Raw genomic sequence first — 24,428 nt, 5'->3', positions numbered from 1 at the left:
CCCAGACCCACCCTCCCCAGCCTCACCCTCCACAAGGTCCTCAGCCCGGCTCCCCAGACCCACCCTCCCCAGCCTCACCCTCCACAAGGTCCTCAGCCCGGCTCCCCAGACCCACCCTCCCCAGCCTCACCCTCCACAAGGTCCTCAGCCCGGCTCCCCAGACCCACCCTCCCCAGCCTCACCCTCCACAAGGTCCTCAGCCCGGCTCCCCAGACCCACCCTCCCCAGCCTCACCCTCCACAAGGTCCTCAGCCTGGCTCCCCAAACCCACCCTCCCCAGCCTCACCCTCCACAAGGTCCTCAGCCCGGCTCCCCAGACCCACCCTCCCCAGCCTCACCCTCCACAAGGTCCTCAGCCCGGCTCCCCAGACCCACCCTCCCCAGCCTCACCCTCCACAAGGTCCTCAGCCCGGCTCCCCAGACCCACCCTCCCCAGCCTCACCCTCCACAAGGTCCTCAGCCTGGCTCCCCAGACCCACCCTCCCCAGCCTCACCCTCCACAAGGTCCTCAGCCCGGCTCCCCAGACCCACCCTCCCCAGCCTCACCCTCCACAAGGTCCTCAGCCCGGCTCCCCAGACCCACCCTCCCCAGCCTCACCCTCCACAAGGTCCTCAGCCCGGCTCCCCAGACCCACCCTCCCCAGCCTCACCCTCCACAAGGTCCTCAGCCCGGCTCCCCAGACCCACCCTCCCCAGCCTCACCCTCCACAAGGTCCTCAGCCCGGCTCCCCAGACCCACCCTCCCCAGCCTCACCCTCCACAAGGTCCTCAGCCCGGCTCCCCAGACCCACCCTCCCCAGCCTCACCCTCCACAAGGTCCTCAGCCTGGCTCCCCAAACCCACCCTCCCCAGCCTCACCCTCCACAAGGTCCTCAGCCCGGCTCCCCAGACCCACCCTCCCCAGCCTCACCCTCCACAAGGTCCTCAGCCCGGCTCCCCAGACCCACCCTCCCCAGCCTCACCCTCCACAAGGTCCTCAGCCCGGCTCCCCAGACCCACCCTCCCCAGCCTCACCCTCCACAAGGTCCTCAGCCTGGCTCCCCAGACCCACCCTCCCCAGCCTCACCCTCCACAAGGTCCTCAGCCCGGCTCCCCAGACCCACCCTCCCCAGCCTCACCCTCCACAAGGTCCTCAGCCCAGCTCCCCAAACCCACCCTCCCCAGCCTCACCCTCCACAAGGTCCTCAGCCTGGCTCCCCAGACCCACCCTCCCCAGCCTCACCCTCCACAAGGTCCTCAGCCCGGCTCCCCAGACCCACCCTCCCCAGCCTCACCCTCCACAAGGTCCTCAGCCTGCCCCTTGATGGAAGCCCCCCACACCCCACCACAACAACACATTCTGCAGCCTCAAGGCTGAGTTAAGTGTCACCAGTGCAGAACTCCTCATCCATCCTGTGTCCCCACAGATCTTTGACCCTCTCTAGAGGGCATCTGCCCATTCAGCCTGGCAGTGCCCAGAAGATTGCTTGCCTAGGAGTAAAGGGATGAGGGCCTCCCAGACAGACCACCGAGGTCCGCACCCCAGATGCCCACTGACCAGCTCAGGGCTGGGAGCAAGTTGCCTTGCCTCTCTGAAGCCCGGGGACGATGACAGCCCCTTCCTGGAGGATGTTTGTGAAGAGCAGATGAAAGGATACGTGGAATGTTCTTAGAAAGGCCCCCGGCCCATATGGATTGCTCAAGAAGCCTTGGCTCTGGGACTGTCCTCAGAAGTGAAGACTGCATCTGTGTCTGGCTCTCACAATGACCTGTTAACCCCTCAAGGGCAATGCCCACATGCTTCTTTCTGGTAGGTAGCCTGGAGACCAATACTCAATGAGCAGTGCGTGGAACAGAACTGAGAGCTCGACCAGCCACAGAGGAGCTGAGTTAAGACTGTGTCTGTTGATGGCCACTTGGCCACCAGATTCAAGGCAGCATGCTCTGGCACCTTGGGACTCCTCTCACCGTCTGGCCTACCTTACCCAGGGGGCAAGGCCAGGAGAAGCAAGCTGGTGCAGGGACCAGCCAGAAAGCAAATCCCGAGGATTGACTGAAGGAACTAAGGATATTTACCCAAAGAAAAGAAGACCTAGAAGATTCTGTCTGCCCAGAAGTGGTGGTTGAGGACCTACTATGTTCCACACGCTGTTCTCGAATGAGCGAGACAGAGCAAGGCAGACAGATGGCCTGCCCTTGTGGGCTTGCATTCTAGACAATGCAACAAATAAAAAAATAGAACCAGACAATCCAATTGATTAAAAATAGAACTAGACAATCCAATTAATAAAAAATAGAACCAGACAACATAATAAATAAAAAATAGAACTAGACAATCCAATTGAAAAATAGAACCAGACAATCCAATAAATAAATACATCAAGCAACATCAGCTGGTACAAAGTTCTATGATGAAAAATAAAGGCAGGCTAGCAGAAGAGAGAGTCCTGAGCCAGGCCGCGTTGGCAGGGTTGAAGGGGTGGTTTGGTGTCAAGGAAGGCATTTTCCAGCAGGTGACATCTGAGCAGAACACTTGAAGGAAATGAGTGAGCCATCCTCTGGGTGTGTAGGTGGTTTGCTAACCCTGCCCCACCCGTGCACATGCCAATGGGAACTACATTTCCCAGAGTCCTTTTCCCTCTGGTTTCTGGGTAGGTTCAGCCAATGGGAGGCCCCAGGGGAAGAGTGGAGGCTGGGAGGAAGCAGAATCTCAGCTACTTTCTCCCCTCTCTCCCTGCTCCCTGGGCAGCCCCAGCAGGTTGCTGTGGGACACAATACCACCATGACACAAATGCTCTAAGGTGAAGCAAGCTTTCATTTCTCCTCAACTGTCTCCTCCCTCCTTCCTGACCTTGGGTCTTCTTTTTCCTCAATCCCATCCTCCTTTGCTCCCATGGCTCATAGCTGAGAAGGAGCTGATTGGCTGAGGGGGAGCCAGAGATTCCCAACAGGCATTTGCCTAAGGCTCTGCCCTTAAAATCACTCAAGCATCTGATGTGTTCATTTTCTTCTTTTCCAAATCTGACGTCTTAAAAAAAAAAAAAAAAAAAAAAAGATGCCGCCACAAGACTGTATGGTCAACAGCCTAGTTGAAGAATCTCAGACCTCCCTGAGATGCACGCCAGCCCCAGAGATGGGTAGTGGGCTCATCTCTCCTCCAATCAGAACCATGACACACCCACACAAGTGCATCTGGGGGACCCACTTGGACAGTCCAGGACTGTGTCTGTTGTAGAGATAGGGGCAACACTCCCCATCCATGGTGGTTAATTTTATGTGCCAACTTGTGACATGGTTTGGCTCTGTGTCCCCAACCTAAATCTCACCTTGAATTGTAATAGTCCACACATGTCATGGGAGGGAACCTAGTGGGAGGTAATTGAATCATGGGGACAGGCTTTTCTCGTGTGTGTCTGGTGATAGAGAATAAGTCTCACGAGATCTGACGGTTTTACAAAGGGGAGTTTCCCTGCACAAGCTCCCTCTTGCCTGCCGCCATGCAAGATTTGACTTTGCTCTTCCTTTTGCTTCTGCCATGATTGTGAGGCCTCTCCAGACACATGGGACTGTGAGTCCATAAAACCTCTTTTTCTTCATACATTACACAGTCTTGGGTAATGTATTTATTAGCAACATGAAAATAGACCAATACAACTTGGATGGGCCACAGGGTACCCAGATATTCCATCAAGCATGATCCTGCGTGTTTCTGTGAGGGTGTTTTGGATGAGAGGAACATTCAAATTGGAGGGGGTTCAGTAAAGCTATGAACCCTCCCTAATGTGGGTGAGCCTCACCCAATCAGTGGAAGGCCTGGCTAGAACCCAAACGCAAGGGTGAATTCTGCTGCGAACGGCCTTCAGGCTCTGTCTGCAAGGTCAGCTCTAGCTGCTTCTACCACAGGTGGCCTTCAGACTAGAACCACAGCACCGCTGTCCTCGCTCTCCAGCCTGTTGGTTCACCCTGTGAATTTTGGACTTGCCAGTCTCCTTATTTATGATAAGCCAATTACTTATCATAAATCTCTATCTGTATATCAGCACATCCTATGGGTTCAGTGTCTCTTGAGGACACTGACTAATCCAATCACCATTACTCCGGATGACTTGTAGGTAAAGCCCCTTAAGGAAAATTTCTTTTACAAATGAGAGCTAGGGAAAGAGGTATTTTCTGCTGCTGTCCCTGAGAAGCCGAGGTATTTTCTCCGACGGCCGTGAGAACCTTAAACCTTTCCTTCTTTCCACGCTCCCACTGGCTGCCAGGAACTTCCAGCTTGACTGCAGCAGCCGTGGAGGACATTGTGGGTAATGTATCTAGCTTACATTTTAACCTCGCTGGCAGCTGATTAGATGGTGCCCACCCAGATTAAGGGCTGCCTTCCCAGCCCACTGACTCACATGTTAATATCCTTTGGCAACACCCTCACGGAGACACCCAGGATCAACACTTTGTATCCTTCAACTCAGTCAAGTTGACCCTCAGTATTAACCATCACAGCAGGGGCTGGGGGTGAGGGGTGCTGGGGATGTGGGTGAAGACTCAGGCTGCCACAGATGTTGAGATCACCGCTGGGACGGCCCGGGCTGCTGGGGACAGCTCACTTAGGCCTGGGGCCTCAGGGCCCCTGGGACATGGCGTCAAATGTCCCCAGTCCACGCCATCTCCAGCCCACCTCAGCTTACCTCAAACTCCGGTGAGCTGACGGCTACAAACTGTGGATTGTGAAACCCCCTGCCACCCGTACAGACACCCCAAATAGATGCCCAGTAGCAGCGAAGCCCACACCCCCATTCTGCCCTGCCGTTGACTCTGAGAAGAGGGAGTAGGGGGAGAGGGTGACCATCTTCACTGCCTAATTCCCTTGCTAATTTCTGTCCTTCTGAGGACATGACAGGAATAGCAGAAGGTCAGAGGGCTTTGTGCTCCTGACAGGCAGCAAATGCTTCCAAGAAGGCGGAGGATGAGGCGTCGGGCCAGACCATCATTGTGGGTCCTAGCCTCAGGATTCCAGAGAAGGAAGGAGGGGCATTTGGGGAAAAGAGTTGCCCTTTAGACATCACAAAGGCTGTCCATGTGTCCTCAGTGGTGGTGAGGCAGCCTGTGTCTATCTCATGAGTGAGGAGGTTAGAGGTAGGAGGTTTCCTGGACGGGTGTGCAGGTCAGGGACTAGATGAAGCTGTGTAACAAAAGAGGCTCAGAACAGTTAATAGCTTCATCCTCCTCCATCTGCTGCCTGCACCATCCGCACTCTATGGAATCCCCCTTCGCCATCCTTAGCAATGGGAGCAATAACTCCTGCCTACGGGAAAAGTGGAATCTTGGCCATACTTAGCCACACCTAACAGGGTAGCACAGGGTCTCGATCACGCCCTTTCTCCTCTTTCTGGCCTCGGGGAGGCTCCAGCCAGCTTCCTACCTCCAGAGGGCGAAGGGAGAGATGCAGACACCAGTCACTGCCCCGAGGCAAGGCCCATGTCCCACGCAATGCCAGCAGAACCTGGCCAAGCCCTCTCTCACCCCACCACATTCCAGGCTCACAAAACTCCACAACTCAGCAACTGGCACCCCAGTCTCCATGAGTACAGTGGCCCCCTTTATCCACAGGAAGACATTCCAAGACCCCCAGGGAAGCCTGAAGGAGTGAACAGTGTCATACACGCTTTTTATGCACATACATTTCTACACACATTTCTCCAGTACATGCATACCATGGTAGTTTTCTCTAAAAGTTAGACCCCAAATGAGATGGACAATAGCCAATAATAAAACAGAACAATTTTACCAACATGTCAACATCGCTGCTCTTTTTTTTTCCTGAGGCAGAGTCTCCCTCTGTCGCCCAGACTGGAGTGCAGTGCTGTGATCTCAGCTCACTGCAACCTCTACTTCCTGGGTTCAAGCGATTTTCCTGCCTCAGCCTCCCAAGCAGTTGGGACTACAGGTGCCCACCACCTCGCCCAGCTAATTTTTGTATTTTTAGTAGAGACAGGGTCCTGCTAAGTTGGCAAGGCTGGTCTCCAACTCCTGGCCTCAAGTGATCCACCTCCCATGGCCTCCCAAAGTAGTGGGATTACAGGTGTGAGCGGCCACGTCCGACCTCGGCATCACTCTGTTGTGCTTTGGGGCCATGATTAGGTAAAAGGAGGGTGGCAGTATCTCAAACACAAGTCCTGCAACGTGGAGACAGTGGGTCCCATAGCTGAGAGCTCCCAAGTCGCTCGAGGATGGGTGGCATCAGGGTGTGGAGGAGCTGGACAAAGGGACCATTCACGTCTCAAGGGGGACCGAGCGAGACAGAATGGGGTTTCATCACATGACTCAGAAGGGCACGCCACTTAAAACTGAGGAATTATTTATTTCTGAAAGGTTTCATTTAATATTTTCAGACTCCAAGTAACTGAAACTGCAGAAAACGGAACTGTGGATGAGGGGGATTCGTGTCGGTTTCTTGGGAGTCCCCACCGTGGCTTGGCCAGGAAAGGGACGGTCGCCTTGGATGCTTCACCGAAGCCCCTCAGGGAGGGTCCCCTTTTTCTAGTCTCTTTTAGGCTGGAGGTGGCTAGTGGGTTGGTAGGCGCAGACCCGGCGGGACCGGAGAGGAACACAGGAGCTCTTGTCACCTCTGGGTCTCAGCTATGCAGCTTCATCCAGTTCTCAAGACAGGAATGTCCCATCTGACATGCTGCTCTGTGCATCCTGGGGAAGTTTGGGGACTTTGTTTTAAAAACCTTAATGCAAGTCGGGCAGGGTGGCTCATGCCTGTAATCCGGCACTTTGGGAGGCTGAGGTGGGTGGATCACCTGAGGTCAAGAGTTCAAGACCAACCTGGCCAAGATGGTGAAACCCCATCTCTACTAAAAATACAAAAATCAGCCGACCGTGGTGGTGCACGCCGGTAGTCCCCACTACTCAGGAGGCTGAGGCAAGAGAATTGCTTGAACCCAGGAGGCGGAAGTTGCAGTGAGCCGAGATCACAGCACTGCACTCCAGCCTGGGCAACAGAGCAAGACTCTCTCTCGTGGGGCTGGAGGACGGACAAAAAAACTTGAATGCAAGCTGCCAGCGCTGGAGGGCTCTGTGTGCACAGGACGTGTGCTGAGGGCTTTGTAGAACATGGTTGTTCTGTCCTTTTCTTACAGACAGAAGCTGGACCCCGGGCTCAGCACATGTGCCCAGGCCACCCAGGTAGAGGTAGAAGATGTGGGATTCAAGCCCAGGCCATGGCTGGCTCCGAACATACACCTGGAACAAGCTCTCTACCAGGTAAGTCTGTGCAGAATCCCTTCTCCCTTGATACCCTCTCCCTCCCTCCCAGCCCCTCCACCACCACACCCAAGACCCTCAGTGGGTGCCTGAAGCCCACCATTGGGCTCTGTTTTCTCCAAGGGCTTCCCCACACCGCCATCAAGCATCCAGGCTGCATTCTGCGCCCTGAGCACTTGGCATCTACAGAACCCCTCTGCCCTGCTGCTCTGGGACCCAGCACCGCTCTCTCCCTCCCCACCACCCACTCCACTTCTGGTACGAAACATGTGATTCCCTACCTTTTGCTCACACTCCACACACACACACACACATCCCTGGATCCCTGGTGACTATCCCTGGGCTCTCCCCTGAACCAGGGGTGGGGCCTACATCCTGCCCCTGTAACTCTCTCAAACCCTGGCTTCCTCTCACACAACTGTTGGCTTCCTCTCACACAACTGTTATGGTCCCAGCACCCTGAGCCTCTACCCGGGCATCTGCCCAGCCTCCCCTGACCCCATCAATCAGTCAGGCACATCACTCCCGGGAGCCATTCTCAGGAGCAGCACTCCCTTATCTAAACGCCCTTGACAGCCCCCTCCTGCCTGTATGCCAAAATCCAAACTCCTAGGCACCCCTCAAAGCCCTCACAGTTTGGCCCGACCTGCCTTTTCCATTTGTACATCTTCATCCCTTCCTTTATGCACCAGCATCCGAACCAGAGGGTCTCAAGTTTGCAGAATATGGGACTCACGCAGGGGAATTATTAGTCTCATTCCTGGGCCCTGGTCTTGGAGTCCAGCTGGTCTGCGGGCCTGGGAATCTGCATGTGTCACCAGCTCCCCAGGTGGTCTGGGGAGACCTGCAGAGGATGATGTCCTGAGCTTGCCAGGAGCTCTGCAGCCTCCAGGCCCTTGCTCACAACGTTCCTTCTGCCTGGAATGCTGTTCCCTTCCTGCCAGCCTAGCAGAGTCCCCCATGTTCTACCTCTAGGAACAGCTTCTCCGAAAGCCTCCCGCAGACCTCAACAGAGAGCAGCGCCCCTTCCCCCGTGTGTGTTCCAAGACGCTCTGCCCTCGTACAGCCTGAGGCCCTCTGCCCAATGTGGGTGATATTTACAGGCCATTGTTCTGTCTGTTTGTTTAGACAGGCTCACTCTGTCGCCCACGCTGGAGTGCAGTAGTGCAATCTCAGCTCACTACAGCCTTGGCCTCCCAGGCTCAAGCAATCATCTCACCCCAGCTTCCCCAGTATCTGGGACCACAGGCATGTGCCACCATGCCTGGCTAATTTATTCTATTCTTAGTAGAGATGGGGTTTTGCCATGTTGCCCAGGCTGGTCCGAAACTCCTGGGCTCAAGTGACCCTCCCAGCTCAGCCTCCCCAAGTGCGGGGATTGCAGGTGTGAGGCCCTGCTCCCGGCCTGCATGCCGTCTTTTGCCCACTCAGCTTGGAACCGCTGACACCCCACCCAGTCCCCGAGGCTTGTGAGTGGGGGCAGGAGCGCTCTGAGACTCCAGACCTTGTCAGGGTTCCTGGGCCTCCCTGCCACCAGCATACTGCTGGGGATCCCTCTGCAGGCACATCGGGCTTAAAAAGGAAATACACTATTTCATGACTTCACCCCTTTTATTTTTAGAACAAGTGACTCATCTCCACCACGGGGGCTCTGTGACCTGCTCCCGGGAGGCCTTACAGAGGCCAAGCAGGGAGTGAGAGGCCCGATGGGGCTGCAGCTGCCCCTGCCCACACCCTGGGCCCCACAAATGGCTTAGAGGCGAGACAGTCCGTCACTCCCACCAACCTGCTCCTCCAAAATAGCAAGTCTGGAGAAGCCAGGCATCTGCAGAAGAGGTGGCTGCAGAAGAGGGGGGGCATCATCTCATCCCGCCCTGGAGGGGAGGTGTGGTGAGATAAGGGAGTTGTTTCTCAAGGTCTCACCTCAACATCTTTTTCTCCTGGTGCAAACCAGCCACGGCCACGGCCACGGCCACAGCCACGGGCTGCCCAGGTGTGTTGCACCTGCCTGGCTACATCCTTTCTCACACACCTGCCTCCACAGAGGAAAAGCTGGGAGCAGGCCGGGGGCCTAAAAGAGCCACCTTTTCCCAGGGCTGTGGACCCACTGGTGGGAGAATGGGCAGGAATTTCCAGTGGTGTGATCTGTGCCAGGACCGAGGGCCCACAGCTCACCTTTGCCCTGCCTCAGTCCGCTTCACCCCTGGGGGTGGTGGCTCACTCCTATAATCCCAGCACTTTGGGAGGCCAAGGCAGGTGGACTGCTTGAGCCCAGAAGTTCAAGACCAGCCTGTGCAACACTGTGAGACCCTACCTCTACAAAAAATAAAGGCCAGGCATGGTGTGCATATCTCAGCTATCAGGGAGGCTGAGATAAGAGGATCATTTGAGCCTGGGAGGTAAAGGTTGTGTGTGCTGGGCCTCCCTCCCGCCAGCACACTGCTTGTGTGATTTTGATTGCGCCACTGCACTCCAGCCTGGGCAACAGAGCAAGAAACTGTCTCAAAAAGTAAGGGCACAACCGCTCCCTAAGCGTCTCCCTGAAACGGCCATTTCCTAGAGCCTTGCTCACTGTACTTTCCAACCTGTGTAACCCACTTGTTTCTTCATTTTTAAAAGAAAGAAAATGCACGCTCAACACAGGAAACTAGAAAATCCACCGAAAATTCATATGGGGCAATAACAATAGGGTATGCACGACATGCTATGAATTATGGGAGAAAGTCGGGTTGGTGAAGAAGATGTTTGCATTTGCCTGGCAGCACGTGGGATGGCTCTGGATGAGACAGGCAGCTCGGGCTGCATTGCTGGAGGGAGAAGAGATGGCTTGAGGGAGGCAGAATCCTTGCTCATGGTATATCCTGCAGTTTTCAAGGAAGAGGAGGAGAGAGAGAAGGAGAAACAGGAAAGGAAGATGCAGAAATTAGGAAGCAGTCCCCAGGACCACCCTCACTCCTGAGAGCAATTGCAAGTTTGGGAGTCCTCAAGATCATCCTCCTCCATTTCAGCAACTCACTGAAAGCTGTGATGGTTACAGTCATGGTTTGTTACAGTGAAAGGATTAAAATCGGCCAAGGGAAGAGATGCATGGGGCAGAGTGCAAGGAAGTTCCAGTCTCCTTCTCCCAGTGGAGTTACAGACCACGTGAATTCCTCCCGGCAATGGTGCGTGACGAGATGCACGGAGTGTTGCCAAGCAGAGATGCCCCCGGAGTCTTGGTGTCCAGAGTTTTTACTGGGGCTCAATCACAATCACGTGGGCTTGATGGACTGATGCCCACGTGGCTGACCCTTAGTCTTCTGCCCCTCCAGAGGTCAAACAGAGACTGCATGGCCCAAATTCCCCCTCATGACAGGCAAACGAAGATGCTCTTCTGGAGCAGACCATCCTGAGTGCCTGGAGATCCCCTCCCGGGAACCAAGGACAAAGACTAGACCTCTCTTTGGGTCAGGTTAATTCTTTACTACACAGAAAGTCCTATAAACAGGATGACTGCCTATTCCAATGTGGCCAAGACCCTCCCCCATTTTAGTGTTGAAAGTCCCATGGCCCAGGGAACCCCTCCACTCCAATTACTCACTACATGGAGGCACCCACCATCATTACCCCCAAAAAATGTGATGGCTTTTTTCCATAACTTCTTGGCTCTACTGTAGTGACAGGTCCAGAAGCATAGGACTTGGCAGCCATGGGGAAGGAGAGTCAGCTTCTGTGCTCTGAAAGTCCAGGTGGAGTCCCCAGCCCACCTCAGTTCCCAGCCACAGCCCCCTCCAGCAAGACTCTTCCTCCAGCTTATCCAGGTTCCAGTCCTCCTAGCCTCAGCAACATGGCAAAGCCACCAGCTTCCCCTGCAGGTCACCTGGGCCCCCAGGCTGGACACCAGCCTTGTGTGATCTTCTCCATCAGCCCTGACAGTGTCAGGGTCTCATGGCCATAAATCTTGTCTACACAACCCATGGCGATTGCACCCTAAAACAGACTAAAGGGAATCACTGTGAGCCATAACTTGATCCCCCACAATGGCCAACCGTGTTTCTGCTCTGTATGTTGCTCTTGTAAGTGGGGTCCTTCATGCTTCTCATCTCCTGATGGATTGCTATGTATATGGTTTCTCTATATTGATCAAGATCCACTCACTTGGCTGAATTCTATTATTAGCATTTGTAATTGCTTTTGGTTGACTCCCATCCATTTTCCAAGAAAATCATCCATGTCTCTGCAAATAATAGTTTTCCTTCTTAATGTCTGAAGCTCTGATTTCTTCCTCTTTTCTGATTGTTTTTCTAATATCCAACCATCCTTGCATTTCTGGAATCCACGCCACTCGGTCGTTGTGATGATTTATTCCCCTAATGTGCTGCTTAATTCAGAGATTTAATACCTTTACATGAATGTTCCCAGGCAATACTGGTGTGTGGTTTCTCCTTCCATGCCACCTTTGATGGATCTTGGTATCAATGATATGCCTGTTACATATAAAGAAGTTAAACCCCGTTCCTTCTTTTACATTTTAGAACAGCTTAACTAGTGTTTAATCACCTGTTCCTTTTTGGTGTGTTTAGATCCTCCTATAAAACATTCTGGGCCTGATGCCTTTTTTTTTTTTTTTTTTAAAGAAAGGTTGACTTGGACAAATTTCTGTTTCTTCTATGGTAATCAATTTGTTTAGACTTTACGTATCTGTTGGAGTGTTTTTTTAAAATAAATGATGTTTTCTATGTTTTCAAAGTCTCAAAATCATTTCTCTACCCCAGTGCTAGTTTCCTGCAGTTATCTGCCTTGTTATGTCTCTGTGGTTGTTTTCCCCATAGGCTTTTACTTTCAGGTATGTTTCCTTCTTTTTTCTTGATAGAATTGACTAAGCATCCTTTTTTAGGCCTCCTCAAAAATCTGGCACTTGGATATATTTTTTAATTCTCTCACTTTTTGATGCATCCATTTCCTCTCTTATAACTTCCTTCTGTTTTTCTTAGTTCCATTTCTATTGTGTTCAATGTATTGAGCCTAATGCCTAATTCGCACCTTTTCATTCTTCCTATTTGTTAATATGAATCTTTAGGGCTATAACTTTCCCTTCAAGAGTTGCTTTAGCTGTGGGATTCTTGTTTGAAATATGCACATGATTACTCAGCCCCTGTATGCCTAGTGTTCCATTACTGGAGTGCTAAGCATGTGGGAGTTATTTCTATCCTACTGCTCAAGGTCATCACCAAGGTCTGATTGCAAAAATTCAAAAAATGGCAACCTCAGGCACAAATGGGTTAAGAACCTCCTCCAGGGCCAGGCGTGGTGGCTCACACCTGTAGTCCCAGCACTTTGGGAGGCCGAGGCAGGCGGATCACAAGGTCAAGAGTTCAAAACCATCCTGGCCAACATGGAGAAACCCCGTCTCTATTAAAAAAAAAAAAAAAAGAACCTCCTCAGGAAGCTCCCTTGTGTGTTCCTATAACACACCATGCATTCACCCACCACCCTTTTGCTACATTATGAAAGCCCGGCATAGCACTGTCCATAATAAAAATAATATAAGCTACTGGCCGGGCGCGGTGGCTCAAGCCTGTAATCCCAGCACTTTGGGAGGCCAAGGCGGGTGGATCACGAGGTCAACAGATCGAGACCATCCTGGTCAACATGGTGAAACCCCGTCTCTACTAAAAATACAAAAATCAGCTGGGCATGGTGGCGTGTGCCTGTAGTCCCAGCTACTCAGGAGGCTGAGGCAGGAGAATTGCCTGAACCCAGGAGGCGGAGGTTGCAGTGAGCCGAGATTGCGCCATTGCACTCCAGCCTGGGTAACAAGAGTGAAACTCTGTCTCAAAAATAATAATAATAATATAAGCTACCTATGTAATTTTAAATTTCCTAGTAGCCACATTAACACCTATTAGAAGGAACATGTGAATCAACCTAAATGCCCATCAATGGACTGGATAAGGAAAAAGTGGTACATATACATGAAGGAATACTATGCAGCCATAATAAAGAATGGGATCGTGTCCTTTGCAGGAACATGAGTGGAGCCGGAGGCATTGTCCACAGCAAACTAATGCAGGAACAGAAAACTGAATACGGCACATTCTCACTCATGGGGGCTAAAAACTGAGAACACGTGGTAACATAAAGCGAACCGACAAACACTGGGTGTACTTGAGGGTGGAAGGTGGGAGGAGGGCGATGATCAGACAAAATAACGCTTGGGTATGGAGTTTAGTGCCCAGGTGACAGATAATCTGTACGCCAAACCCCTCTGACATGATTTTACCTATGTAACAAACCTGCACATGTACCACTGAACCTAAAATAAATGTTAAATGTAAAATAAAATATCAGGTCCAATAAAAAATAAAAATAAAGAAACAGGTGAAATCAAATTAAATATTTTATTTAACCCAATGCGCCCAAAATAGTATCATTTCAATGCATAATCAATAGAAAACCATTACTAATGAGGTTTTACATTATTTTTCTGTGCCAAGTCTTCGAGAGTCAGTATGTATTTTACTTACATCGTATCACAATTTGTGATGGCCACAGTTTTTCCGTCCAATAACCACACATGCCTAGTGCAGGTCTAATACCTGTTTCCAGGTATTAGAGCTGCCCGCTACCCTTTACCTCCCTGACTGCAAGCTACCTGGGGGCAGGTGCTCTGTCTTATCCCACATTGTACCCGTGGTGCCTGGAATACCGCAAGCCCTCAGTGAATGCTCGCTGACTGCCTGCAGACAGCGTGGCTCAAACAGCAGACATTTATGTTCTCACAGTTCTGGGGGCAGGAGTCAGACCAAGGGGTGCACAGGACTGTCTCTTCCTGAGTCCTCTCACCTTGGCTTGGACACGGCCGTCTTCTCCTTGTGTCCTCACCTGGCGCTCTCTCTCTCTCTCTCTCTCTCTGTGTGTGTATCTGGGTCCTAATCTCCTCCTCTGATTAGGACACCCATCCTTTGGATTAGGGCTCACCCTGATGACCTTATTTTAAGTTAATTACCTCTCTGAAGACCATTATCTTCAAACGTAGTCTCATTCTGAAGTATTAGGCGTTAGAGGTTCAACATTTGAACTGGGGGGAGGGGTTCCAGCCCTAACACTATCCCCGTATGCCTTTTATGCATCTGCTGTCCATGATCATCTTTCATTTATCCATCAGCCCTTCACTGTCTCCGTTCCATGGGCTGCAGTTTGCAGCTGTGGCTACCAGCTGTGAGCAGAAGCGAGTTCCCATGTGTCTCTAAAAAGGAGCGTGTCTGTCTCAGCCTTGGACTTCCTTATTAAAACATTTTCTTAGGAGGCCCCCAGGAGCCACAGGGAGCCGTGGAAATCTCCAACCTCTGACTCCAGGTTGGAGCAGCCAAGGACAGTTTGGCACAGCTGCTATTCCTGAAGGGCAGACCACAGCAAAACCAGCACGTAAGGGCACCACAAAAGATGCCAAAATATCCAAAATACAGCCCAAGACAAATACGACCTTTACAAAGAATGGCCAGGTGGCCCATGGCAGAGACCTCCAGTTGCCTGCTGATGGCCATGGTTTCTTTATAACAGAAACTTTGCATTCAGGATGGCAATGAGACCAGCTAACAAACGCCACCATCTCTCAGCCTCCTGTGCCCCCAGGGAGGCCATGTGACATCATTCTGGCTTATGAGATGGAAAACTAAGGGTATCTGGGTTGCATTCCTTTCTCTTCCTGCCTGGAACTCATGTCAGATGCCTGGAGCAGCAGCAGTTTCCTTGCAACCATGAAGGTCAAAGCTACGTGCTGAGGATGGCAGAGCAGAACTGGCAGGGTCTGAGACCCTGATAACATCGTGAAGCTGCCAGGCCGCAGCCCGGGAATGCCGAATGCCAGGCTTCTTGCTCCATGAAGAAAGAAAAACAGAATGTTGTTAAAGCTCCTCTTTTTTAAGCCACTGTTTGTCTACCTGTCTGGTACCCGCAGCTGAATGCAGCTGCTGCCTGAGATGCAGCCAGCGCAAACCCTCCCCCTTGTTCATTCAGTCGCCATGGCCTGAGTGCCTGTTTTGAGCCAGGAACTTCAAATCACGAGGCTGGAGATGCTGACCCCTGGATGCAGAATATAAGAATTTGTCAGAATTGTGTGTTTCCAGGAACAGAAACCAATGAAACTGGCTTAAGAAAAAGAGGCCGGGTGCGGTGGCTTATGCTTGTAATCTCAGCACTTTGGGAGGCCGAGGCGGGCAGATCACCTGAGGTCAGGAGTTCAAGACCAGCCTGGCCAACATGGTGAAACCCTGTCTTAAAAAAAAAAAAAAAAGAAAGAAAGAAAAGGAAAATAAATTATGGGCCAGATATAGATGACGGGGAGGAAGGCAGCACATCACACTGCCATGTGTGTACCTATGCAACAATCTTGCATGTTCTTCACATGTACCCCAAAGCCTAAAATATAATATAAATTTTTGAAGAAAAAAATCATAAATATTATGCTATGTATATTTTACCACAATAACAACAACAAAAAAAACTGGTTAAAAAAAAAAAAAAGAAATTATGGACCAGTGTAACTGAGATAGGGAGTCAGAGAAGGTTGGCAGAATCCTCCCTTCCGCCATCTTTCTGGGTCACTGTGTTCTTGGGGGTCCGCTTCTGTCCCCTGCCAGACAGCCCCAGTAGAGGACTCTGTCCTGACCCCTGGCTCCAACAGAAGTCCCAGGAGTCCAAGGTCAGGTGCAGTGGCTCATGCCTATAACCCCAGCATACTGGGAGGCCGAGGCAAGCAGATCACTTGAGGTCAGGAGTTCGAGACCAGCCTGGCCAACATGGTGAAATCCCATCTCTACTAAAAAATACAAAAATCATCAGGGCGTGGTGGCACATGCCTGTAGTCCCAACTACTCAGGAGGCTGAGGAAGGAGAACAGCTTGAGCCCAGGAGGCAGAGGTTGCAGTGAGCCCAGATCATGCCACTGCACTCCAGCCTGGGCAACAGAGTTAGATTCCAACTCAAAAAAAAAAAAGAAGTCCCAGGATTCTGGCTAACTGGATCAAGAGGTGGCCTGAGATATGTGTGTCGGTGCCATCGTACACACCCCTGTGGACACGCAGGCCACACACAGGTTTACACAAAACTCGACAACTGGCAAGGCACGAGCACATCGTATGAACTCCTAACTCCCTCCATCCCATGTGACCAGGATTACGGGGTTTCCCAGGACCTGGGACTTTCCATTTCAAAACCAAGACAGCCTTGGGCCACCCAGAACAGCTGGCCATCCCAGCTCCATCGGTACATGCTCATGACAACGAAGGCGGTTTTTCTTCCCTGAAGAGATCCATAAAATGCACAAGATAGTGCTTCTCAAGCTGGAATGGTACTTTCCTTACATCAATGAGTTCATCTCTCCCCGAATTCCTGCGATCAGGAGGGAATATCCAGGCAGAGCCCTGGGCCGCAGTGGTGGCAGCGAATTGTCTGTGACGCAGGGGAGTGGCCATAGAGTTCAGCTGGCCTCCGGCTGACACGACAGAGGCCAAATGGAAATGGAGCACAGTAGCCCCTGCCCCTGTGCAGACTTCAGGGTGTGAACGACAAGGGACCCTCTGCGATAGGTCATCCTCACATGGCCCCTGGACACCACCCCACCCTCAAACTCTTGGTCGGTCCCACCCCAGCCAGTCTCAGCTCCTGCTCGCCAGCAGCCCCATCTCTGCAGTTCTCTTGAAAAGAGGACCTGTGCACAGCGGGTCCTGCAGAAGCCAAAAAGAAATTTCCTTGGCATAGGTGAGTGCATCAGCTGCCACAGAAACAGTGATAAGGGCGTTTCCGGCCCTCCCCTGGGGTCATTCAGCCAGGATACAGCAAGGCAGAGGCTCCCAGCCAGTGGCCAGCACCATGCCCACCCCGGGGGGGGCATTCATCCCAGTCAGCAACACCAGCCCTGGAATCACCACCTAAGCTCCTGCTCTTGCTGGATGCTCCCAGGGCCTTTCAGAATTCACAGGAATCACGCCCTGTGTGAGCTTCGTGCTCAGAAGACTCGGCCCACATTCCCAGAGGGAGCCTCCCCAGCATGCCCGACACCGAGCAGGGAGCAAGAGGCAGCCGCATCACCAGGCCCCGCCTCCCAGGATCGGTATCTGGTTCGATGTTCCTCCCTGGAGCTGCTGACCGTGGTCCTTTCCATCTCACTGTTCCACGCGAAGTCAGCAGCCCTTGCCGCAATCCAGAATCTGCTGGAACGATCCCAGGAAATACAGTGTGGAGCCGGGACATGGGTGTTTGCTGAACTCCCCGCCAGAGGCTGTAATGTGGAGCCAGCAGGAGAACCACGGCGCTTCTGCAAGCTGTGGGTTAAGTTGCTTGCATCACAGCTAATGTGCTGGGGAGGTGGGGGCAGGGGCACGGGTGCTTGGCCTCAAATCAACCTCCCCACACCGTCGGCCTTCCTGGTACCCCCCCATCCACACGTGTGCAGGGACAGATGAACAGAGGGCATTGGCCGGTCCCTAGGCTTGTCCCCTAAAGCATCCCACACGTGATGTCCTGCTGAGTGAGGGAGGCAGGGATCGTTGTGTCCTCACTGAGCTTTGGACTGTTAGAGAGTGTGCAGAGCGTCAACCAGAGCCAGACTTGAACTCAGCCTCACACGAGTGTCTTGAGACCCTCCCAGGGGTCCGCTCTGGGGACACCATCACAGCCACCCGCACTTGTCTTGTCCCTCGGGAGGCAGGAGGAGAGTGGTCATGACGGTGGTGATCTGGGGCAGGACGTGGCCTTGGGCCGCAGGGCTGGCTTTGGCCCTCCACCTTCGTCTTTGTGGCCCCTCTACCTGAGTCCCCTGGCTCACCCAGCAACTCCTGCAGGCATATTTATAAGGAATTGGAGGCAGAGAAGATCTTAAAGCGAGACCCACCCCCAGGACTACCCCCTGCAACCGGGGACCCCAGAACCTGCTAAGGGACCCGCAAGGCTGGCTCTTCCATCTCACCACGTGCCTGGCCGCCTCTACGGGACAGCCCTGGTCAGTCTGGACAGGCACGGTCCATCTCAGGCCTCATTGAGCTCCTGCCCCAGGGGATGGGACGTGGGGATCATGAGCCTGCCCCGCTCCCCTGTAATGAGAACCAGCAGACCGGAAGGGTCTGCTGAGTGCAGGGCACGTGGAGGCCACGGCTTGCCAAGGCCTAGTCCTGTTTGGGTCTCCGGGGCTGCCGCTGGACCAGTCTATGGTCAATGTAGGTCCCGAGGCAGGACCACAGGATGAGACGTGCTAGCAGGATCACCACCAGCAGGGCCAGGAGTGGGTCAAGGCCCCAGCTGCCACCTGGCCGGGAAGTCATGCCCAAGGTCAGCCCCACAAAGCAGCAGAGGCCTCTGCCCTCGAACCAAGATGAGGTGGGGCCCTGCGGTCCAAACCCGGCACTGCCAAGTGGCCGCCGTGCAGCCCCGGGTCAGGAAGCTCCGTCCAGCCGGGGACCTCTGCAGCTGGCGCCCCCAAGGGACCGCCACTTCTCTCCGGTGCCACCAAGCAGGCCAGCCCTGCCTGCCAGACTCCAGCCCGAGGCCTCCCTGGCATGTGAGGGGACAGACGGGGGCGGCAAGCGGCCTCCTTGGTCAAGAGGCCCGTGTACCATTCATGCAGAATTAACCACTTTCTGTGCCGACAATGACGGCATTGTCCAGGGGCCTGGGGGGCGGGAGGCCGCCGGGAGCCCGCCCCCCTCGCTGTCCCTGCGCCCCCTGCTCGCCAGCACTGACGTAATCTGCAAACATCCCCGGCGGCAGCTGCTGGGCGAAGCGGCCACCTCCTCCCGGCGCTTTCAGCAGCCCACGCGGCTCTTCCGGCCCCGCCAGACAATTGGGCCCTTTCTCTCCCCAATTAGCTATCACTTCTGGAGGCCGCGCCGTCCAGCGCCAGCCCACGGTCTCCGCAGCAGCAGGCCCAGGATGGGGCGGGGGCCGGGAAGCTTGGCGGGGAGGCTGGGGCCACCGCAGGGAAGGAGGATGGAGCCTGTGCATGAAAAGCCAAGGAGAGAGGGGGAGAAGATGAGGACAGGCGGCCACAGCCCCAAACACAGCTCAGCAGCACAGGGTTGGCGCCCCGGGCCTCTGATGGCAGGGGGTCAGCACGGGAAACCTGCTTCACCCCAGGAAGGGGACCAGTGGGCTCCAGACAGCACCTCCCTCCAGCTCACCCCCACCACCCCCTACTAAGAAGCCTGAGATGGAACCCATAGCCCCAAGCTGGAGCACACAGGCCTGGGGTCCCCTCACATCCCCCCGGTCACCCTGGGCCTGACACCAGTCCCGCCTTCCACTAGCTGAGTGGCCTCCGGCAAGCTGCACAACCTCTCAGAGCCGCAGATTCTGCGTTGGAAAGTGAGGCAAATACCTCCTGCTTTGAAGGACTTGGGGGGAAGAGAGCGTTTCTCAGGGGCCAAGCCCAGCGCCTGCGCACAGAGACCCTGGCCCCGGGCTCTCCTCAGCGGGTGCCCGCAGAAAGCCCTCTGCCTCATTTCTGAAATAACAGTGTCTGCCCAGCCTTCTCCTCCTGCCACACACGCACACACACACATATGCACATGCATGTACAAACTCACATGCATGCACACACAATAAGGACACCTTGACCTCTACAGGTTCTGCCCCTGAAGTCCACCTCTGGCCTCTCACAGCCGAGTTTCTGTGGGTGAGAGAGAAACTGCCAGCATTGCCCCCTCTAAGTCCAAGCCCACATCCCGTAGAGCAAAGGGGCCCCCGTTGGAGCTAGGGGGATAAGCATGAGGAACAGAGGTCTCTGGCGGCTGGGTCCTGGGAGTGCAGCCAGTTCTCACCAGGAAATGTCCAGCCTGAGCTAGAGAGCAGCAGTGGTGGCCTCCTGGCTGCAGGGCTCTGGGACCCATCACCAGTTACCGGAAGCCAGTCTTCAGTTTCTTCCCTGTCTACAAAATGAGTGTCCTCCCTGCCAAGCCTTTCCAGAAGGTTCAAACGGGAAGCAGAGCTCAATCTCACTCACACAGGCTGGGTCCCGTCTAAGCTGCCTTCCTCCAGCCACCCTGGAGCCCCGCAAGGACTGGCAGAGGCCGTGTGGGAAGCGTGCCTGGCTGGACCCTCCTCACTCTGTGGTGTCCCCTCACCTGCCAGCCTGCCCAGTACCTCTGTCAAAGGCCACTCTCTCAGGGAACACAGCTCTGGGCTTATTTTCCACGCACACAGGTCTGAAGATCACTTCAAAGGTAGGTGGGGAGTCAGCTCTATGGACCCCACCATGAAGTGAGTCATCCAATAGAGCATTTGCTGGACCAGGCCTTCCAGAAGGCCAAGGAAAGTCCTCCCGACTTCCTGTGGAAGCCCATTTGCCCGTGGGGTGAGGGTCCCCAGACGGGAGCAGCTGTGCACGCAGGGAGGGGGCAGAGGCTGCTGTCAGCGGGCATGTCCCTTACCTGAGAGGGCCACCTCTCCAGGTGACGTGTCCTGGGGGAGCCAGGGCCGTCTGCTCAGGCCAGAGGTGTTCACTCAGCTCAGGCCATATGAGGCAGGGCCCCTCCAAACCTGGACAAGTGGGGACGAGGTGGCCTTGGACAAAACTCTCTGTTTGCCAAGCTCCCAGTTGGACACACACACAGTTAACCACGCCCCAGTCACCTGGCGTCTGCATGCAGGGGTCAAGGAGGCCCCCACCCCCAGACGTCCCTGGGCCTCTGGGAGGCAGCAAGGACGAGGACGGTGTGCCCTTTGCAAGAGGAAGGGGGCAGCCTCCTCCTGGGGCATCCAGGCCCAGCTGCTCCTGAGAGCAGGCTGCTTGCTGGATAACGTGGAGGGGGCCGCAGGGAAACACGAGTGACCGTGAGCACGCCATAGACACAGGGGCACTGCAGCATGGGTACTGGGAAACCTCCCATCTCGGGGAAACTCCTCAAGTCCTCCCACCATCAGCGGCCTGTGGCTGTGGCCGAGACCTGTGCCCAGAGCCTCCACCAGCTCCTGTGCCTCACCTGCCACTACCCTGCATTTTGGCTTCCACTGCGACTCTTCTCCAGGGCCTCCTGGGTCACCGGAGTCACCCCAATGCACAGACCCAAAGGCCCGAGAAGTTCCCTCCCACAGGCAGCCCTTAACCTAAGGCATACCTGGGCAGGACATAGCCCAGGTCCCCGCTTTGGGCCAGGACAAACTAGAGGCCACTGTGAGCCCCCAGAGCTCCCCCTGAAAATACCAGGGACTTGCGGCTGTGCCTAGAGTCACCCCCTTCCCAGCCTGCTCCCCTTTATCTTGCCCTCCCTGCTCCTCCCTCCTGTGATTCCCCGTCACATCCCCCCTGAATCATCCACCTATGAATATAATCCGGGATAAGCATGACGAGGGACCCATGGGCACAGACCCAGACCCCGCCAATGGGAATGCATGGAGCTGAGCGGTGGGGACTCCCAGCCCTGGGCCTCTGAGGATGGATCAGGGGATGCAAGTTACTGTTTGAAGTCAGGACCTCAAACAGCCAAGGCATCTTCCTGCACCCAAACGTTCAACGTTGATACAGCAGTGACGCTCCTTCCCTCGTGGTCTCCTGTCGAAATGCCTGGCAGAGGAAACCCTCTCCACAGGTGAGCTCCATGGGGAGGGCCTGGGGTGGAAGCAACGAGGAGGCGCAAGTGCTTGTCCCCAAAGCCTGGTCTCCACCCCGGACCAGCCCTCAGTACAGGTGACAGCCAGGGACAGAGCCCCAAGAACCCCATGAGCAGCTTCCCATGAGCCCCAGGCAAGCTGATCTCCACTGAATCATCACTGGGCCTCAGTTTCCTCATTTGTAAAAGTGGAAAATAATCCCAGCACTTTGGGAGGCTGAGGTGAGAAGGTTCAGGAGTTCCAGGCCAACCTGGGCAACAAGATAAAACTCCAGCTCTAAAAAAAAAAAAAAATACAAAAACTAGCTGGGTGTGGTGGCCTACACCTGTAGTCCCAGCTAGCTAGGAGGCTGAGGCGGGAGGCTTGCTCGAACCTGAGAGGCAGAGCTTGAGTGAGCCATGACCGAGCCACTGCACTCCAGCCTGGGCAACAGGGAAAGACCCTGTCTCGAAAAAAAAAAAAAAAAGGTGAGGGGATAATAATCCCTCCCCAGCTTCTGCAAGCACGGCTGGGGATGAGTGTTCTGCAGGGGAAATCCCTGCCCCGATGTCACAGAGACGAGCTGGACTTGACTCTAACGCAGGACCGCCGCTGAACGCCCTTCCCCAGGGACCACCAGGCGCACCCCGCGGCTTCCGTGCCTTGCTTGGTTTTCGTTTGTTATTTTCATAGCACCGACATCCTCTGCGCTCTTCCATGTGTTTCTAGAACTCGAACTCTGCCCGAGGCCCCCAGGATTTCACAGTTCCAGGCACCCAGAAGACTCTCGGCAAGGACGGCCGCCTGCATCAGGGCGGGGAGGCCACCTGCAAGGAAGCGCGTGTTTTCCTTAGAGCAGGAAATTTGGGTCCTCCCAAAATTACACGGCCATCAGCTGCAACCTTGCTGATACTGAGGCATTCCCAGACATGTCAGGGTCCTGCTGAAAATCATTTTTTTTCTTTGTTTCTTTTTTGCAAAAGCAAATATGCTTGCTTTTGCCAAAAAAAAACAAGGTAACCATCACAGAGATGGGTGAGTTGGGAAAGCATCAACATCCTCAACTCTTACTTCTGCCAAGATGGAGCACAAGACACGAGGACCCCGTCCAGGGCCCATGGGAAGTCTGAGTTCGCACCCCGGGAAGGCCTGCAGCCAGACACCTCGTCCCCTGAGAACGCCGCATCTCAAAACCCAGGCGCAGGCCGCCGAAATCAACAGAACATGCATTGCAAACCGGGTTTCCACTGAAATGCTCCCTACACACAGACGGGCGAAAATTAATTTTCTTTCTTCCTGCGCCACAAAAGCAGATTAAAATCACGAACAGTGGGACGAGTGGGGGGAAGTGGAGGGCTTCCTCATTGAGGGAGACCCCTGCCCGGGCGGTTTCTCTCCCTAACAAGGGATGGCCCCAGCCGTTTGAGACGCCCTGCTGCAGGCATAAAGCCCGACCCAGGAGAAGGTACTTGAGAAAAAGGACGCCGCTGCCCTCCCAACGGCTGAAAGCTGGTATGTAACTTTGCTCGGGGTGATCAAACAGCTAGTCAAGGACGCTGTCAGGAACAGAATGAAATTCCAAATAAATTAGCCATGTCCGAGAAGCCAATACAACACCGGATTAAGGCCCACAAAGAAAACACAATTTATTCAGCCTACCTTGTCAGAATCCTTAATCACCCCCTTCCTTTTCCTCACCTCGGGCTGAGAGTCCCTGGGTGTGAAGAGACAAAGTGAACCCCACTCGGGACACTGGGCGACAAGGACTTAGACGCACAGGATGTCTAGTGGAGCATAAGCATTTACAAAAACGTGTTTTTAGGAACATTTCAGCGGGGGCCGTACACAATTGCCCAGGGAAGGCAAGCTGTCCCCCAGCCCCACTCCCATCTGAATGAGCGGGTTCATACATTAGAATACAGGAGGAGGAGGCAGACACAGGCATATTAACCACTTCGGCTTAACTCTTTGGGGTTTCAGGAAGAGGAGAATCCTGCTGGCGCCTCCGATGAAGCGTGTTCCGGCAGAGGTGCCTGAAAGCTCTGTCTTCATGTGAACATTATTTTCTCTTTTAAGGCAACAAGTAGGTGAACGGTAACTGTAGCCCTCTGCAAATCCCAACTGCCCTCCGCGACAGCTCATTAATGTATTCAGCAGCCCTAAAGACAATACCTTTTTTTTTTTTTTTTTAATCAATGAACCCAGACGGCTTTCACAGCCGACAAACGCTCTTTGAAAGAGTTAATAGGCAGAGGTTTGAGCCGACTCCGGAGCAGGCACCTTTGAAGGGTCCTGGGCCTCCACGTCTTGGGCTGTGATGATGTATCTGGTTTGCCCAAAGGCCTCAGTGAGAGTATGGGGCCCTTTCTTTGTCCCCAGAGACGGGGGCGGTGGGGCCGGGAGGGGGAGTTTGCTTTGCAGCACGGAGGCATTTGCAGGAGATAAAGCCGACAGGGAGTCTGAAGGGGAGCTGGAAGGAAGCGATTGGGCCACTGCTCTGAGACGGAATGTCAAGATGCTTGAGAAATACACAAAATAAGGATTTTCCCAGAAATGTTTTTAAAAGGACATGACCTAATGGTATTAAATTAAAAAGAAGATGAAAGAATTGCACTGAGCTGGGG

General features: G+C 53.9%; 2 protein-coding genes across 3 annotated transcripts in view; both read right to left on the bottom strand.

Annotated features, from left to right (window-relative positions):
• Positions 1–13,605: 13,605 nt before the first annotated feature.
• Positions 13,606–20,785, bottom strand: SMIM38 (small integral membrane protein 38). The gene has a single exon (XM_078341675.1). The coding sequence runs from the start codon at positions 18,540–18,542 to the stop codon at positions 18,387–18,389; it is 156 nt and encodes a 51-aa protein (XP_078197801.1). The 5' UTR covers positions 18,543–20,785; the 3' UTR covers positions 13,606–18,386.
• Positions 13,606–24,428, bottom strand: part of LOC144578197 (uncharacterized) — a 43,202-nt gene continuing 32,379 nt past the window's right edge. For both annotated transcript variants that reach the window (XM_078341673.1, XM_078341674.1), the window contains exons 4-5: positions 20,646–22,631; positions 13,606–19,213 (exon numbers count right to left, since the gene is read on the bottom strand). In XM_078341673.1, coding sequence (XP_078197799.1) covers positions 18,847–19,213; positions 20,646–21,061 — 783 coding nt within the window. In that variant the 5' untranslated portion in view covers positions 21,062–22,631 and the 3' untranslated portion in view covers positions 13,606–18,846. The remainder of the gene's footprint in view (positions 19,214–20,645; positions 22,632–24,428) is intronic.

This window comes from Callithrix jacchus, chromosome 10 (genome assembly GCF_049354715.1).
Source record: "Callithrix jacchus isolate 240 chromosome 10, calJac240_pri, whole genome shotgun sequence".
In the NCBI taxonomy this organism is placed as follows: Eukaryota; Metazoa; Chordata; class Mammalia; order Primates; family Cebidae; genus Callithrix; species Callithrix jacchus.
The sequence above is the reverse complement of the archived record's forward strand: the minus strand, read 5'-3'. Positions and strand labels throughout refer to the sequence as shown.

Excerpts from the sequence above, each read along its gene's own strand:
- SMIM38 (XM_078341675.1), bottom strand. The coding sequence starts at position 18,542 with ATGACTTCCCGGCCAGGTGGCAGCTGGGGCCTTGACCCACTCCTGGCC.